Source organism: Misgurnus anguillicaudatus, chromosome 16 (assembly GCF_027580225.2).
Source record: "Misgurnus anguillicaudatus chromosome 16, ASM2758022v2, whole genome shotgun sequence".
Lineage (NCBI taxonomy): Eukaryota > Metazoa > Chordata > Actinopteri > Cypriniformes > Cobitidae > Misgurnus > Misgurnus anguillicaudatus.
In genome coordinates, this window is record NC_073352.2 from 25,702,086 (window position 1) to 25,716,072 (window position 13,987).

Sequence of the window (13,987 nt, forward strand, 5' to 3'; positions counted from 1 at the left end):
CATTAAACATTTTTTAGTATTTAAATGAATATTATTATCTGTTCTCAGCCTTTTGATATGTCGGTCTTGAAAATTTGTAGTTATTTTTGACATTTAGAGTAAAACAAATAAAAGGTAAAAGACACATAATGTATATTTTATACTGTACATTGTCAACATTATTTACAGACTACTTAAGTGAAAAATGTAAACATTTTGTGGTAGATGATGTGATGAGAATGTAATATGACAAAGTTTCTATATTTGTGAAATTAAATAAATGTCTTTCACTGGTGATGTAACTGAGCACCATGCATTTCATTCAATTGCACGTGAGCGTTACAAATAGATCATGCAATGTCCTTTCACCAAAGCCTGATCGATTCTGTTCAAACTGTTTCCTCTCATTTCATTTTGTTCTATGTAGACTAATTACATCAGCATCAGATAGATATTGGGTGATGGAATGCCCTTGCATCATTAGACTTGTTTCACTTCTGCTCTTCAACCCTGCAAAGAAACATCTGGTGGTTTAGAAAGATGGACTTTTGAACATATTTTATCATAAGATGGTTAATTTATATTCATGAAATTACAGACTTAAATTTTAAAACCAGCTAAAAGACTTGAGGCATTATTTCAAGTTATTATAGGAAATATTAATAGAAAGAGACTAGCATGGAAAGATTTTTTACACCAGTGCTTGCTTCCTCTGAGGATGAGGTCAAAATTCATAAACACTACCAACCCGTATCTCATCCACATCCTCACAACTACCTTTACCACCATGGATCACACAGGTATGTGCGTGATCACTTATGTGATGATACATTAAAGTGTAATGTGTGTGTTATTTTTAACATTAATTTATGAAATATTTATTTTTGTATTTCTGCTTACTGGAATAATTAATAAATGAAGACTTAAGAATGTTGGAAATGGTGTATTGATATGTTTTATTGTCTGTAACATAAAATGAATAGTATTACAGTCATATCCTAACTAATATGTTTATTGTTGCACAGTTTTCCAGACATTTAACTAATAAAATGTCATTCACAATTTAAAACTAATAATATTATAGACCCTATCTGTGAAATTCAGGCTAAAGTCTCACATAAAAAGCATCAAAGTTTGTTTCAGTCACTGATTTCGCATTGATTTCAATCTTTGACATGATCAGTCAATATTAAAGATATTAAGGTTATATTTTCACAGAATATTATTTATGTAGGATGATTTTATGTAAAAAACAGTAAATTACCAAAAATGACTTCAGCTGGGTTTTCACAGACAGGGTCACACAAATGAGAAAATGGCACACAGATATTACATAAATTTCATTACAGTATTGCTTACGTAAACCTTCTTACATCAGTCACAGCTCTTCAAGCAGTCATGAGAAACACGGTGACCATCACCATGACAACCAGCATCATCCTGATCATCACAGATACACCAAAGTGGCTGGAGACCATCACGGCTTCACTAAAACATCTTCTTCCAGCCTGTCTTCCTCCTCTTCCCCTACTTCATCTGCCTCCTGGACGTCAGAGCCCAGCGTAGATGACGAAACGTATCTCATGTACAATAAACGCCAACATTCACTGTCCTGCTCCAACATTCGTGAGGATTTCGCTTTTGATGACAGAGATCAATTACACCCTCAAAATCAGCAGCAGCGGCACAGTCTAGAAAACTCTGGCCAACTCATCCCTAGATCTCAACATGGACACAGGGCACCAAAACTCTACCGGGATCACAGCAAAAGCGAAGAAGGCATCCAGCAAAATAGGCACAGAGAGTCTAATCCAATAGAGCACGAAACCCTGTACAAGACCGCAAGCCTTGCTTTTGGTGAAAACACTCTAGGAGGCAGAGGGGCACCTAAAAAGGCTGTATCATCTATTCAGCTGCCCAGCAAAAGTATTCTTAAAAACAAAGATGAACGACAGAATAAAAGTCCTGTCAGGAAGTCTAAGTCAATGGAAGCGCTCTCCACCACAGTGCATGTTACGCAGACATCCAAGCAGAGCTCCACTGCAAAAGCAAGAAATAATGACGTAAAAGGGAAGATTCAGTTCTCTGCGTTTTTGGATGAGATCACCAGACAGGTTATCAGTCCCTCCATACTTAGCTCTCTTGGTGTAACCGCACCAACCCCTCCAAAATCTCCCAATGAAGAACCCAAGCAGTGCGCCGACAAGCCGAAGCGCAAGAACTCTGCACCATTACCAAAACAGCAGCTCGTCAGAGCCGAGAGACCCGATTTAGGAAAGACTGCTGTCGATTCCAGCACAGGTCCTCGATCACATAAGAAACCTTACTTGTGCAAACAACACCAGAACTTTACCGGTCCCCCGACCCCACCACCCAGGCGCCTGTCTAAAGCTGAAAGACGTGCCACCTCAGATAAACAGCATTATAGGCAATATTCTCAGCTGCTCACTGATGGTACCAGCACCAGCCCGGAGCCGAACCGAAACCTCTTAAAACACAAACCACGGCATCAAAGTAGTCAAGGCCCAGCACGGCATCTACACAGTAAGCAGGAGCACAAGGACTCATCTCTTCCTCTTCTTCCATCCCCAGGTCAAGGGTCATCGACAAGTGCCAGCTCAGATAAAAGTGACAAACACATGGGCCACAGAAAGCACTTCAGAACACACAGGGTGAGTTCATGTCTTTTACAGTAAACATTTAAACTAGGGCTGTCAAAAGATGAATCGCGATTAATCGCTTACAAAATAAAAGTTTGGTTTTGCATAATAGATTTGCGTGAGCACTGTTTGTAATTATTTTGTATACATAAATACAAACACATGCATGCATGTATTTAAAAAACACTCGCACACATATATCTTATGCAAACACAAACGTTAATTTTGTATGCGATTAATCACAATTATTTTTACATATGTGTTGTAAATAGCGAAAGCTCATGCCATGCTTTAATAAGGTACAGAGCATGCAACATAAAGATTTAGGCATATCTTCTATAGCAGAGGTCTATATTAGGCCCCTTTATAAATAGAGAGGAGGAGCTGGGACCCTCAGTACATGTATCAAATTAAGATTTACATGGATTTACATGCTTTGTTATGATGGTTACGTTACATATTACATAATAACAATACATAAATAAGATATTACATAAATAATAATTCTTAAACTACATAATAGCATTTTAATTATCACAGGAATGTTATACTCTTCATTTTTTGCAATGTGTACATTTTTTATATTATTAGCCTATATTGATGCATTTTTGTTTGATGCCTAATTTCATTTTTCAAATTTTTTAAAAATAATTATATATATATTAAACAATATATACATTAAACAATATTTGGAAGATCCCCGTATTAACACCATAGACCTTAATGGTCCACAGACTTCCTGTTGAAGACTCATGTTTTAGGATAACCTCTACAGGCAGTGACATGAAGACGACCCATCATCATGTCCATATCTGCTGATTTGCACAATTGAACCGAATGATCAATGAATGAAATTTCCAGAACAATATTAACTTAAAAATCAATGTTCTGCTTATGTCACTCTCCTCTGTTCACTGTTTTAACCCTTTCCTCTCTCTTTCTCTCGCCTGTCCCTATAGGATTCGACCAGTGCTGTGGACACAGTTCAGTAAGTGGTTCCCCCTTTAACTAGTTGGTTATTTAAGAGTATCGATTTGTGCTCTCATTCCAGAGCTTTCCCCTATTTGACTCTGCTCTGTTTCTCCAAAATCTGCAGTCTAGCCGTAGTCATATTGATTATTTCTATTCTCTTTTTGACTCTTTAGAACAGCACATTAATGATGATTTTTTTTGTCTGTGTTACTGATACAGTGCTGTTTACTAAATTAATAATGCAATTATCTCTTATCAATACTTGCAACGCAGAGTGCTGGAGGAGTACAACAGAGAGCTGCACGAAAATCTGTTGCAGATGGTGTCATGCATCGAGAACATGGAAGCAGAATTGCACTGTACCAAAACAGAGCTTGCCAACTTCAAAGAGAAATACAGAAGGTTGGTATCAATGCAGATACTTTTGATTTGAATAAAGGCTGTTAATTGTTTGAAATTATAATGAAAATAAATTCTGCATTGGGTTAATAGTGCAAAGATGTGGGTTTGATTTCCAAGAAATACACATGAGAAAATGTACAATGTTTAACTTAAATGCAGAAAGTTAAAAGAATGCAAGTCTTTGATTAAGTGTCTGAATACAAATCCATGTAAAAAAAATGTAGAGACATGTTTATCTATACTGAAAAACACATGCTATACAATTGAAACCAACTTATCTACCTTGTTGTCTAATATGTCATTCACAGGCTTCAGGAGAGCTATTCTGTTTCTCAGCAGTCAAACAGCATCCTGGAGCAAAAACTAAAATCCATGGTAACGTTACTTTAATAAATTAAATCTGTATATGCATGAAGGACCCACATTGCAGATTTGATTTGAACAAAAAAGACTGTATGGCTTCTTACTTTGGGCCTTTAAAAATATATTAAATTATATTGTACGGGCAACCTGACTTAGATCCACAAATTATTTTAGGTGGACAGTTTGGATTCAGAAAGGAAGTTCCTCATGGAGAGAGTTGTAGATTTGAGTGATCAGCTGGATGCTGCTCAGAAGACCATCAGCTCTCTTGAAAACATCAACGTAGGTGCAATGAGTGGAGAGATACAACATACACCCAAATAATATACTCCAAAATTGATCTTGAGAGACTATTTTATAGGTGCATTGTGTAACTTTGCATTTTGTAACTTTCTGTAAGGATCTCTTGACAGAAATGCAATATAATATGCATAACTATATTATCAGGGGTGTAAGATCTTACATAATAAACTGTATTGTTTTTATTATCTTAGAATGAGTTGTTTTTATCCACATACACCCCGGGTCTCTTTGCATGGAAGTCACCGTAGCCCTAACAGACAAACTGTTTTGTCCCTACGTTGGTCTCAGATGACGACATGCTGTTCTGTGGCAGCTAGCGTAGCTTCTCATTGCATTTTGAAATAGAGTGCTGTATGGATGATGGATTTTTGTAGGAAGTAAGCATACTGGTTCCATCACAAAAAGCACATTAATTTTTTTTTTACATAGACTTTTGCATTATTGCAAAAATAACCTCTGTGTTTATTAAAAATGTATAACACTTACACTTTTTGTCCAACAAGTTTTCACTGATGAACACAACTTTTATAATTTTGAAGTCAAAATTCATTCTTTAAAGGGGACAGAGAATGAAAAACCATTTTTACCTCGTCTTTGTTGAATAATGGTAGTCTACCCACATTCACAAACATACAAAAAGTGCTAGACATGCTAAACATCTCAGTCTCATAGAAATTCCTCTTTTAGAAATGTCAGCCAGAAAACAGCCCAATCTGAAAAACTGATGCTTATGAAATCACAGGCATCTAACTGCCCCTCCACTTTAAAATAATTGGCTAAATTTTTTTAGTGGCAGCAAAGTCAGCCAATCAGTAATGAGATTGCAAGTTAAGCCAGTAGGGGGAGCCAAATAGGTGTAAAACCATTTGTTTAAAATCCCCCACCCTAATAGAGCTATCTGAGGGCGCACTCACACTATCCAAACCAAACCGCGCTCGGGCGCGTTTGACCCCCAAAGCCTGGTTCGTTTGACTAGTGTGAGTGCTCTGTTCCGCGCCCGGGCGCGGATTGGTTAATCGCGCCGTGGCCGGGTTGCAGAGGTGGGCCGGAGCGCTGTTTACTTGGGCTCAGGCGTGGAAGGCGGTGGGGTGAGCGCAATCGCGCCTGAGCGCGATTCAAAAGGTGAAGACGTCAGTTGCGCGACCACACACCTTCATCTGCCACCGTAAAAACCTTTTGATGCGCGCAGCGGGGTTACGTGAATGTCCGCGCTGCGCACGTGACAGATCAACTAAGCAATATGATGACATGTGAGAGGGCTGTCTGTAATCGCGCACCAAACGACTCCGAATAAAAAACACAGACCTATCAGTACGGTGGGTTCCAGTGTTCAGTGAGAGCTTTACTTCCTGCTTTTTTCAAAACAATCGCATCTTAATGACGAAAGCGCGCCCGGACTCGGATCGATAAAAGTACAGTGTGAGTGCGTGCACATGGGGGATGTAGGGAGGGGTGACATTCGCGCTGGGGCATGGTTTGGTTTGGTTTGGATAATGCGAGTGCGCCCTGAGAGAGGTTTTTAGGAAGCTTCTAAGGCATTACAGACCCAAACAAAAAATGTTTTGTCTACGTCACATCACAGAACAAGGATAAATACTCCGTTCAATCATTCTATGTCACCTTTAATATTTCTAGCAGTGGCAGCCGGTGACTTCTCTTCCAAGGGGTGAAAAATTCAAAAATATGTGTTCAGAGTGTCATGTGTGTTGCTCCTCATTTCAAAATATGTGTTTGTCGCATAATGAGAACTATGTGCATCGTGTCTTGTCAAAATAATTGCCTGCTGGACACGCATTGAAAGGGTTTATGATAAAAGAGTTCACAAAATACACACAAGACACTTACTTAACACTAAACTCTGATTACACATGAGATTTATGGAGCATGCACACCAAAGCTTTTACGCCTGCGGCCGGCGCATGTTTTCAATTGTTTCCAATGGATGTGCAGTGTTTTTCAAAACAGGCAGCAGCTGGTGGATTGTTTCCTCGCTGAAAGCTGGCGCTCAGCGGTTTTCCCGCGCTAAGCGTCGAGACTTGAAAGAGATTCAACTTTGGGTGAAAAGCAAAGTAAAAGTCTCTGCTGAACAAAAAGGACGTTTCACAATTTTGGGGTGTTTTCAAACTGCGTTTTTAACTTTCCAATCAAAAAAGTACGGAAGGCCTGAAAAGCCATACATCATTATTATTTAACACCTATTTCAGTTTGAAAACGCCCCAAAATTGGGAAACACTTGTTTTTGTTTTGCAGAGACCCCACAGTCTCAAACAAGCTGGCACTCAGCTGAAAAAACAGCTAGCAATCGGCGTCCTCCAGGAGTTTTCAGCCGCGTAAAAAAGGTTTGGTGTGTCCCGCCCCTAAGCGTACCTGACAAACTTTAATAGTCAACTTTATAATTGTTAATATTCTAAAGTAAAACACTCTTGATGACGTATGCAGCCTAGAAATGCGAGGCTGTGAAACGGCCAATGTGGCACTCTACCGAGGTCAGTTGCAATTTGCAATTTCACCACTAGATGCTGCTTAAAACATACTGTACCTTTAAAAAGCTGGGTGTATATGAAGAGTTCCAAAAGGGTTCCAAAACGAGATAACTCTGTTTTAAAATTGTTTTGTCAAAACATGTTTATTATTATGTTATCATGCTTTATTGTGCTACTTAGCTTATTTTCAGTTACAAAGGCTTAAATCAAAACAAACCAACTGCAGTTTGATTGAAATGTACAATAAAACATTATATTTGTGAAAAATTTCAAAAACGAAAAAAGTAGTTTTAATAATTATGCTTTGCTGCAATGCACAGAAAAACACAGACTCCGGCTGCACAAAATGACAGCTTTAAAACCAAACAGAATACTCTGCTAACCAGAAGTCCCTGAAATGGACTAAACTGTATATGGTTCATGTCCACAAACTAGTTAGGAGAACTACATCCTGAATGTTTTTTTAGATAATTATTATTAATGAGCCAAGTTAATGTGACAAGACTGTTTTCCTCTTTAGGTTCCCTCATTGTTTAGAGAGCTCTTGAGAAAGCCATTTGACTCCCGTGAAGCGCTGGAAAACTTTTTGGATCCTCAAACAATTCTTACCCATTGTGAAACTGACCAATCAGAGAGAGCTCAAGAGTTCAAAGGCAGCCAATTATCTTCTGACAAGATGGAAGAAAGAGTGTTCGGATGCTCAGATTCCAGCCAACGGCTTTCAGCAGCCTTTTTGCTTAGGAAACATGATCACGATCCGTGGACTGTACCAGAATCGCTTAAGGTTAAAGCAAATTATTCACAACGCTGTTTATCTGTTGCGGATGGTGTGTCTATCTACAAAGCAGAGCTGCACACTGTTGCCATGCCAACCAACAGCTGTGATGATGATCTCCCAAATCCACATAACCTAAAACAGACGGTGCCCAAAAGACAAACAGGTGGAGATTTCAGAGAAGTGGGTCCTCCTGTCACAGCAAGGAAAGATCATACAATGCTAGAAATGGTTTGGAGCCCAGCACATGAAGGAAAGGAAAAAGATATGGTGGCCAGTGAACTAGCAGAAGGAAAACAGTGACAATGCATATGAGGTTCCTGTTTGTAGTAACCTAGTAAATGGCACAATTGCGTGAACGTAATTTTATGTCAGTATTTCCCAAAACTGGTCTAACCTATATTGAGGACCCAGATAACAGTTGTGAAATCTCCTAGATGGCATACGTTTTTAGACATTTGAGGCTTTGTTGTTTGCTTATAAGTGCATGTGATTTTGTGACTGACAGTTTAGTATCTGCTTTTCTTTGTAGTCCAGTACTTCTGTAAAAAACCCATATCTGTGTGAAATAAATATTATTATACATGTGTGCCCCAATGAATGTGTCATATAATCTTGACTACTTTATTTTTGGGAAAATATATTAATTTAAATTAAATATATTAATAAAGATAATTTAAAGATTCACATTTGGGAATCTTTTATATCCATTTTATTCACTTGACATCAGTGTCAGAAATTAATTTTTTATTTAAACAATAAATCGATCACTTTTGAAGGCGAAGCCCTCTGTCATTTCTGAACATGCTGGACACCAAGGCTATGCAATTAAAGTGGTTGCCACATTGTTTTTTACCTGTATCCAAATACACTGCATAGTCCAACTCCTCCCTCCGGCACTTTTTTCTGGACTTCTTGACCAAGGGCAGGTTTGCTTAGAGGACACTGGCCTGGATTCTCATTGGTGCAGTTGGTCTAATAGGATCAGACATGAGGACAGATTATGACACTCAAGACATTAATACTCTATATCATATTTTAAGCCCTAGCCAAAATGGCTGCCAAACTGTAGGAGGTGTATCGAAGATTCATGGTCTGGAAGAAAGTGCGCTCAAAAATCTTTAAGGTAATACATTTTCAAAATAACTCAAGACTGGATGATTTAAGTGATGAACTGTTTAATTTAAATTGAGCAGGTTTTTGTTGCCTAAAAGTATCAGGATTAGTATTATTTTAAATAATTTGGGGGTTATTTTATTGGAATTTGGTATATAAGCTTAATTTTATTTTCTAGGAATAACCCGAAAGTTATTTGCGAGACTGTTGCTTTATTTAGACGCTGGTAGGATCTTTATTAAAACACTAAATTTTATCTGCAATTTTCCTCTCTCTCTCTCTCTCTCTCTCTCTCTCTCTACATTTAAATACCATTTTTGAGCAGCATGGTGTTGTTGAAACTAAAGTTCCCCTTCCAAAAGAGGGTGCGTCTGGCTCAGGGTCTCTGGCTGCTTTCTTGGGTAGCTATGCTCTCTGGAGCCATCACCTTCGCCATGGGAGTCTTCCTCAAAACTGAGCTACATCGCAGATCGGAGGTAATTCATATTCTTCTTGTTGATTTCCGGAAAATGAGAATGACAATATTAATGTGTGAATCATGACTCACATGAATAATGGGAGCAGTCAAGAACGCGTGACAGGGTTCAGTTCCCTTAATCATCACCCCATGCTGTGTTTATATATATAAAGAACTGTTAAGTTATCAAAACCTGGATCTAATGAATAATTATAGGCCTATAATTACTCAAATGTATAATGCCAAAGCTTTGTCTTGTCAAGAGGAATAATCTCACATAATCCTGAGGATTGGCACTTAGAGGTCTCTAGGGAATACAAATAACTGAACTTGTATCCATAATGAAGTCAATAAACCTCACAATAAAACCTGTTTTGTTTCTTAAATTTTCCGCATAATAAAGAAAAGTGATTATTAACATGCACATTAAAAAATAAAGGTGCTTCATGATGCCATAGACGAACCATTTTTGGCTTTTCTGTTTTTGTTTCTTTGTAGGGATTATAAAACTATGAAAAGGTAAACCTTTGACTGGGGAACCAAAAATGGTTCTTCTAAGCCAACCATTTATAAAAAGTCTGTATTTATAATGAGACAACATCCTGGTCCAAGTGTCAAGCTGAAACATCTGCCTTGAGCAAAGAAAGATTAGAAATTAATGCTTGTCTCTGACCTTCAGCATCAAACATACATATTGCCAAGAACAACAGTTTGACACTAACAAATACTCAACTACAGGTGATGCACAGTATGGACATCCACATTGTGCCAAATCTGCTGATGGCAGTGGGATTAGCATCAGTGGGCATCAACATCTTTGCTGGTAAAGTCTGCCAGGACTCACTGGACCCCTCGCGATTCCCGCGCTGGAAGATGTTTCTTCCTCCGTTCTTCTGCGTCTCCATCTTCTTCACTTCCTTGCTGCTGGTGGCCATGATTCTGAGCTATGCCCTGCAACCCAGCCTGGATGAGTCTCTGAAAATTGGACTGAAGAATGGCATCCGTTTCTATAAGGTCTGTGTGAGAAACTGAAAAAAAGAGAAAATGACTTTGGTTTTATTATAGTCATCAATTTTTTATGAAACCAATACATATCATTCACTAAAAGCAAAAAAAAAAAATGAGTCTGCTCCAGTGTGTGTTCAGAAGAACAGAAATAATATTTTCCCCAAAAGTAGAAAATCAAAATGCATCTACACTGTAATGTTTTTTTTTTTTGCATCAATAAAGTATAATAATTAAATAAACCGATCGAAATTATTTTTTTACAGGATACAGACACACCAGGCCGTTGTTTCCAGAAGGAAACTATTGATCGCTTACAGATGGAGTTTCACTGCTGTGGCAATACTAACTACAGGGACTGGTTTGAGGTGCAGTGGATCAGCAGCCGCTACCTGGACTTTACATCCAAAGAAGTGAAAGAGTGAGTTAAAAACAAAACAAAGATATGCTTCTATCCTCTCTTTGGAATAAATAAGGGACCTTTTGAATAAACATAAAAGCAATCAGTATCAAAGATTCCACATGAAAATTAACCATGGTTTTACTACAAAAAATGTGGTTACTATAATAAAAGACATATCATGAAAATCCAATGCTATCTCACCAGAAATCGTACAAATTTTACGAGTTGGCTAATTTGTATGAATTCATACGACCACATTCGTAAGTTTTGGTATGATTTGCCTTGACCCTTGTGATGTTGGGGTTAGGTGCTGGTATAGGGGTTCGGTTTCAATGTTGTTTCTTTCATGAGAATCGTACAATTTTGCACGATTAACTTTGTATGAATTGATACGAATTGGCCAACTCGTAAAATATGTACGATTTCTCGCAAAATCAGGCTCGAAAATCTGACTTTTTCCATGTATAAGTGATGTAATTGGGCCCCAATGCTTTTATCATCCTTGAAAATGTGATAAAGAACCAGCCAATAACTTAGTTTTGGTAAACCATTCTTTGCAAGCATGTGAAAAAATAGGTCATTGAAATGTGGCTCCCCTTGTGATGTCAAAAGGGGATCTTATTACAATAATATTGCCTCTTAATCTGCACTATTTAACCACGGCACTGCCATTTAGTGCAGAGAGAGAAAAAAATTTATTGACAGCACAACTGAGTTTTAATTTCAACAAACCACCATAATGGCGATCAGTGTTTGCATTTCATCAGCTCATTTGAATTTAAAAGGACACACCCACACCACACCTACAAAGTGTCAATTTTAACATGTTATAATAAATAATCTATTTGGTATTTTGAGCTAAAACTTCACATATGTACTCTGGGGACACCAAAGATTCATTTCACATCTAAAAAGTCTACAGAATGTCATGTCAACAGTGTGTTAATTTGAGATGTTTACAAAAGGAAAAGCCTAATATTCACAAATGAATTACGTGTGTGTGCGCATGAAGCTGGTGAATTCAGTACAAGAGAAACACAACTAGAAATCAATAAGTGATGCAGTAGAAATGTGAAGTTGAACTAAAGCATATTAAAACAGTCCATACTTTATAATAAGGTCAAAGCAAAATATGGATTCTCTTTTTTCCAATACAGTCGTGTGAAGAGTAACGTGGATGGCCGTTATCTGGTGGATGGGGTTCCATTCAGCTGCTGTAACCCCGCCTCCCCTCGGCCCTGCATCCAGTACAATATCCTGGACAATTCTGCCCATTACAATTATGAGTACCAGACCGAGGAACTGAACCTGTACAATCGAGGCTGCCGCCAAGCTATGGTCAACTACTACATGGGTTTAATGAGCACAATTGGCCTTGGTGTTCTTTCGGTTTTCCTTCTCCAGGTATGAACTGTGAAATGAAAGGGATTTGACAATATGTGTCTGCTGCATCAGATTCCCTGCATAATGTGATACATATATGAGATACAAGGCAAAGAGAGTGTATTGTGTGGAAACCCCATAACTACATCACGCTTCAACCTCAAATAACATGTTGTATAATCTAATGCGCTCAATACATTCACACACTTGTTGTCACTCAGTAATATTGATGTGCTTCCGGGATGACTGGCAGTGTAGCGTGAACTCAAGAGGTGTCAATATTCATTATCTAAGCATTAAAATAGCTTGCACCCAAAGCCCAGACCATGTTCTCAGCTTTTCTAACACTAACATTATTCATCTTTTCTCATATGCTGGTTTCACAGTAAAAAAAAAGTTTTTTAGTTGTTAGTTTTTCCAGTCATATAAAGAATACAGGGAGCAAAATTATTTTTGCCATCTTTACAGTAGAAATAAAACGTGCAGGTACACTTTTTTTAAAGAGGCATTTGGGAAAACCAGGAACATTTGATGTATTCATAGAATCAGAACTCTAATCCTTATTTGGCCTTATAGATGACTGTGCTGGTGAGTCTGCGCTATCTGCAGACCTCAATGGCGGGTGTGATAGGACAGGAGAATGTGGAGATTGAGACAGAAGGATACATCCTGGAAAAGGGAATCAAGGAGACATTGTTGGAGATGAAGGAGAAGGCGATGAAGATCCTCCAGTTCGCTCAAGTGGCCGATGCATCAGCTACGACCCCGTCAGCAGATCCCGAGGCAGCAACTTCTGCCCCTCCAGCTAAATGACCTGTAAAAGTGTAATTGTTTAAAAGAAGTGCCCACGTGCATGGGTTCTGACCTTTACATCTGTCTTTGATCATTCATCATCTGTAAAGAGCATAAATATTCAAATCCCACAGATCATAAAATTACTTTATTGTACAATTACATAATTGTACGCTACACCTACATGTTGTTTGTAGTTTCTGCAGCTTTATGCTTTGCTTAAATAGACAAATGTAGCAGCTCCCTGCTGAAAAAAAAACAATAAAACCATTACAGAAATTTCTATTGGTTTCCATTAAAATATCAATAGGAACCATTCACTTTTACCATTAAAACCACTACACTGTAGCGTGTTTTGGGCCATATTCCATTAGAACCAATAGAACCAATACATACCATTAAAGACCAACAAAAACCAATACACTGTAGTGTGTTTTGGGCCATATTCCATTAGAACCAATACATTTCCCAATAAAACCAATATAATTTTCTGTAATGGTTTTTATTGTTTTTTCAGCAGGGCTGAAATTGTATGCGACAAATAAAGAAAGGTTTTAACTGATCTGTAGAGTAATGTGGTTGCTTTATCCATGGGGTCATGTGTGTGTGTGTGTGCGCGCTTGCGCGTGTGTGAGGATGCTAGATAAATGCTAAACACCTGAAATCTCTTTATCTCTTGACGGTTAGTACAAATGCTACCAAAGCGCTCAATTGAATAAAAAAATTAATACAACACAATCCGTGTTCCTAATAAATTTTTAAAAGCAGTGGTGCACTGACAATAAGCTTGTTCGACTTTATAGAGGGGTTGCAAGTTTACAAACATTACAGGGTGCGCGCGCATCCAGGGGGCAGAAAGCCAGATTGGTGAGCTGATCCGCTACTGCAGCAACC

At 38.2% G+C, this 13,987-nt stretch overlaps 2 protein-coding genes and 1 long non-coding RNA gene across 3 annotated transcripts; 2 read left to right on the forward strand and 1 right to left on the reverse strand.

Annotated features, from left to right (window-relative positions):
* Positions 1–482: 482 nt before the first annotated feature.
* On the forward strand, positions 483–8,785 carry LOC129422801 (uncharacterized). The gene is made up of 7 exons (XM_055178917.2): positions 483–779; positions 1,358–2,651; positions 3,599–3,627; positions 3,885–4,013; positions 4,322–4,388; positions 4,551–4,658; positions 7,683–8,785. Exons 1-7 carry the CDS (start codon positions 658–660, stop codon positions 8,238–8,240), a joined length of 2,307 nt encoding a protein of 768 aa, XP_055034892.2. The 5' UTR covers positions 483–657; the 3' UTR covers positions 8,241–8,785.
* On the reverse strand, positions 7,934–10,033 carry LOC141350061 (uncharacterized). The gene is made up of 3 exons (XR_012358000.1): positions 9,366–10,033; positions 8,794–8,912; positions 7,934–8,072 (listed from the first exon to the last, which is right to left on the reverse strand). It is a non-coding gene; the product is annotated as an uncharacterized lncRNA (long non-coding RNA).
* On the forward strand, positions 8,919–13,324 carry rom1b (retinal outer segment membrane protein 1b). The gene is made up of 6 exons (XM_055178918.2): positions 8,919–9,063; positions 9,379–9,529; positions 10,249–10,524; positions 10,782–10,936; positions 12,076–12,322; positions 12,878–13,324. Exons 2-6 carry the CDS (start codon positions 9,380–9,382, stop codon positions 13,112–13,114), a joined length of 1,065 nt encoding a protein of 354 aa, XP_055034893.2. The 5' UTR covers positions 8,919–9,063; position 9,379; the 3' UTR covers positions 13,115–13,324.
* Positions 13,325–13,987: the final 663 nt, after the last annotated feature.

What these genes read in the sequence shown, in the direction of transcription:
- LOC129422801 (XM_055178917.2), top strand. Translation starts at nt 658, where the DNA reads ATGGAAAGATTTTTTACACCAGTGCTTGCTTCCTCTGAGGATGAGGTC. An exon ending in AGTGCTGTGGACACAGTTCA is followed by an intron (nt 3,628 to 3,884) that starts GTAAGTGGTTCC and finishes CTTGCAACGCAG; the next exon opens with AGTGCTGGAGGAGTACAACA. An exon ending in AGCAAAAACTAAAATCCATG is followed by an intron (nt 4,389 to 4,550) that starts GTAACGTTACTT and finishes AAATTATTTTAG; the next exon opens with GTGGACAGTTTGGATTCAGA.
- rom1b (XM_055178918.2), top strand. Translation starts at nt 9,380, where the DNA reads ATGGTGTTGTTGAAACTAAAGTTCCCCTTCCAAAAGAGGGTGCGTCTG. An exon ending in ATGGCATCCGTTTCTATAAG is followed by an intron (nt 10,525 to 10,781) that starts GTCTGTGTGAGA and finishes ATTTTTTTACAG; the next exon opens with GATACAGACACACCAGGCCG. An exon ending in ACATCCAAAGAAGTGAAAGA is followed by an intron (nt 10,937 to 12,075) that starts GTGAGTTAAAAA and finishes TTTCCAATACAG; the next exon opens with TCGTGTGAAGAGTAACGTGG.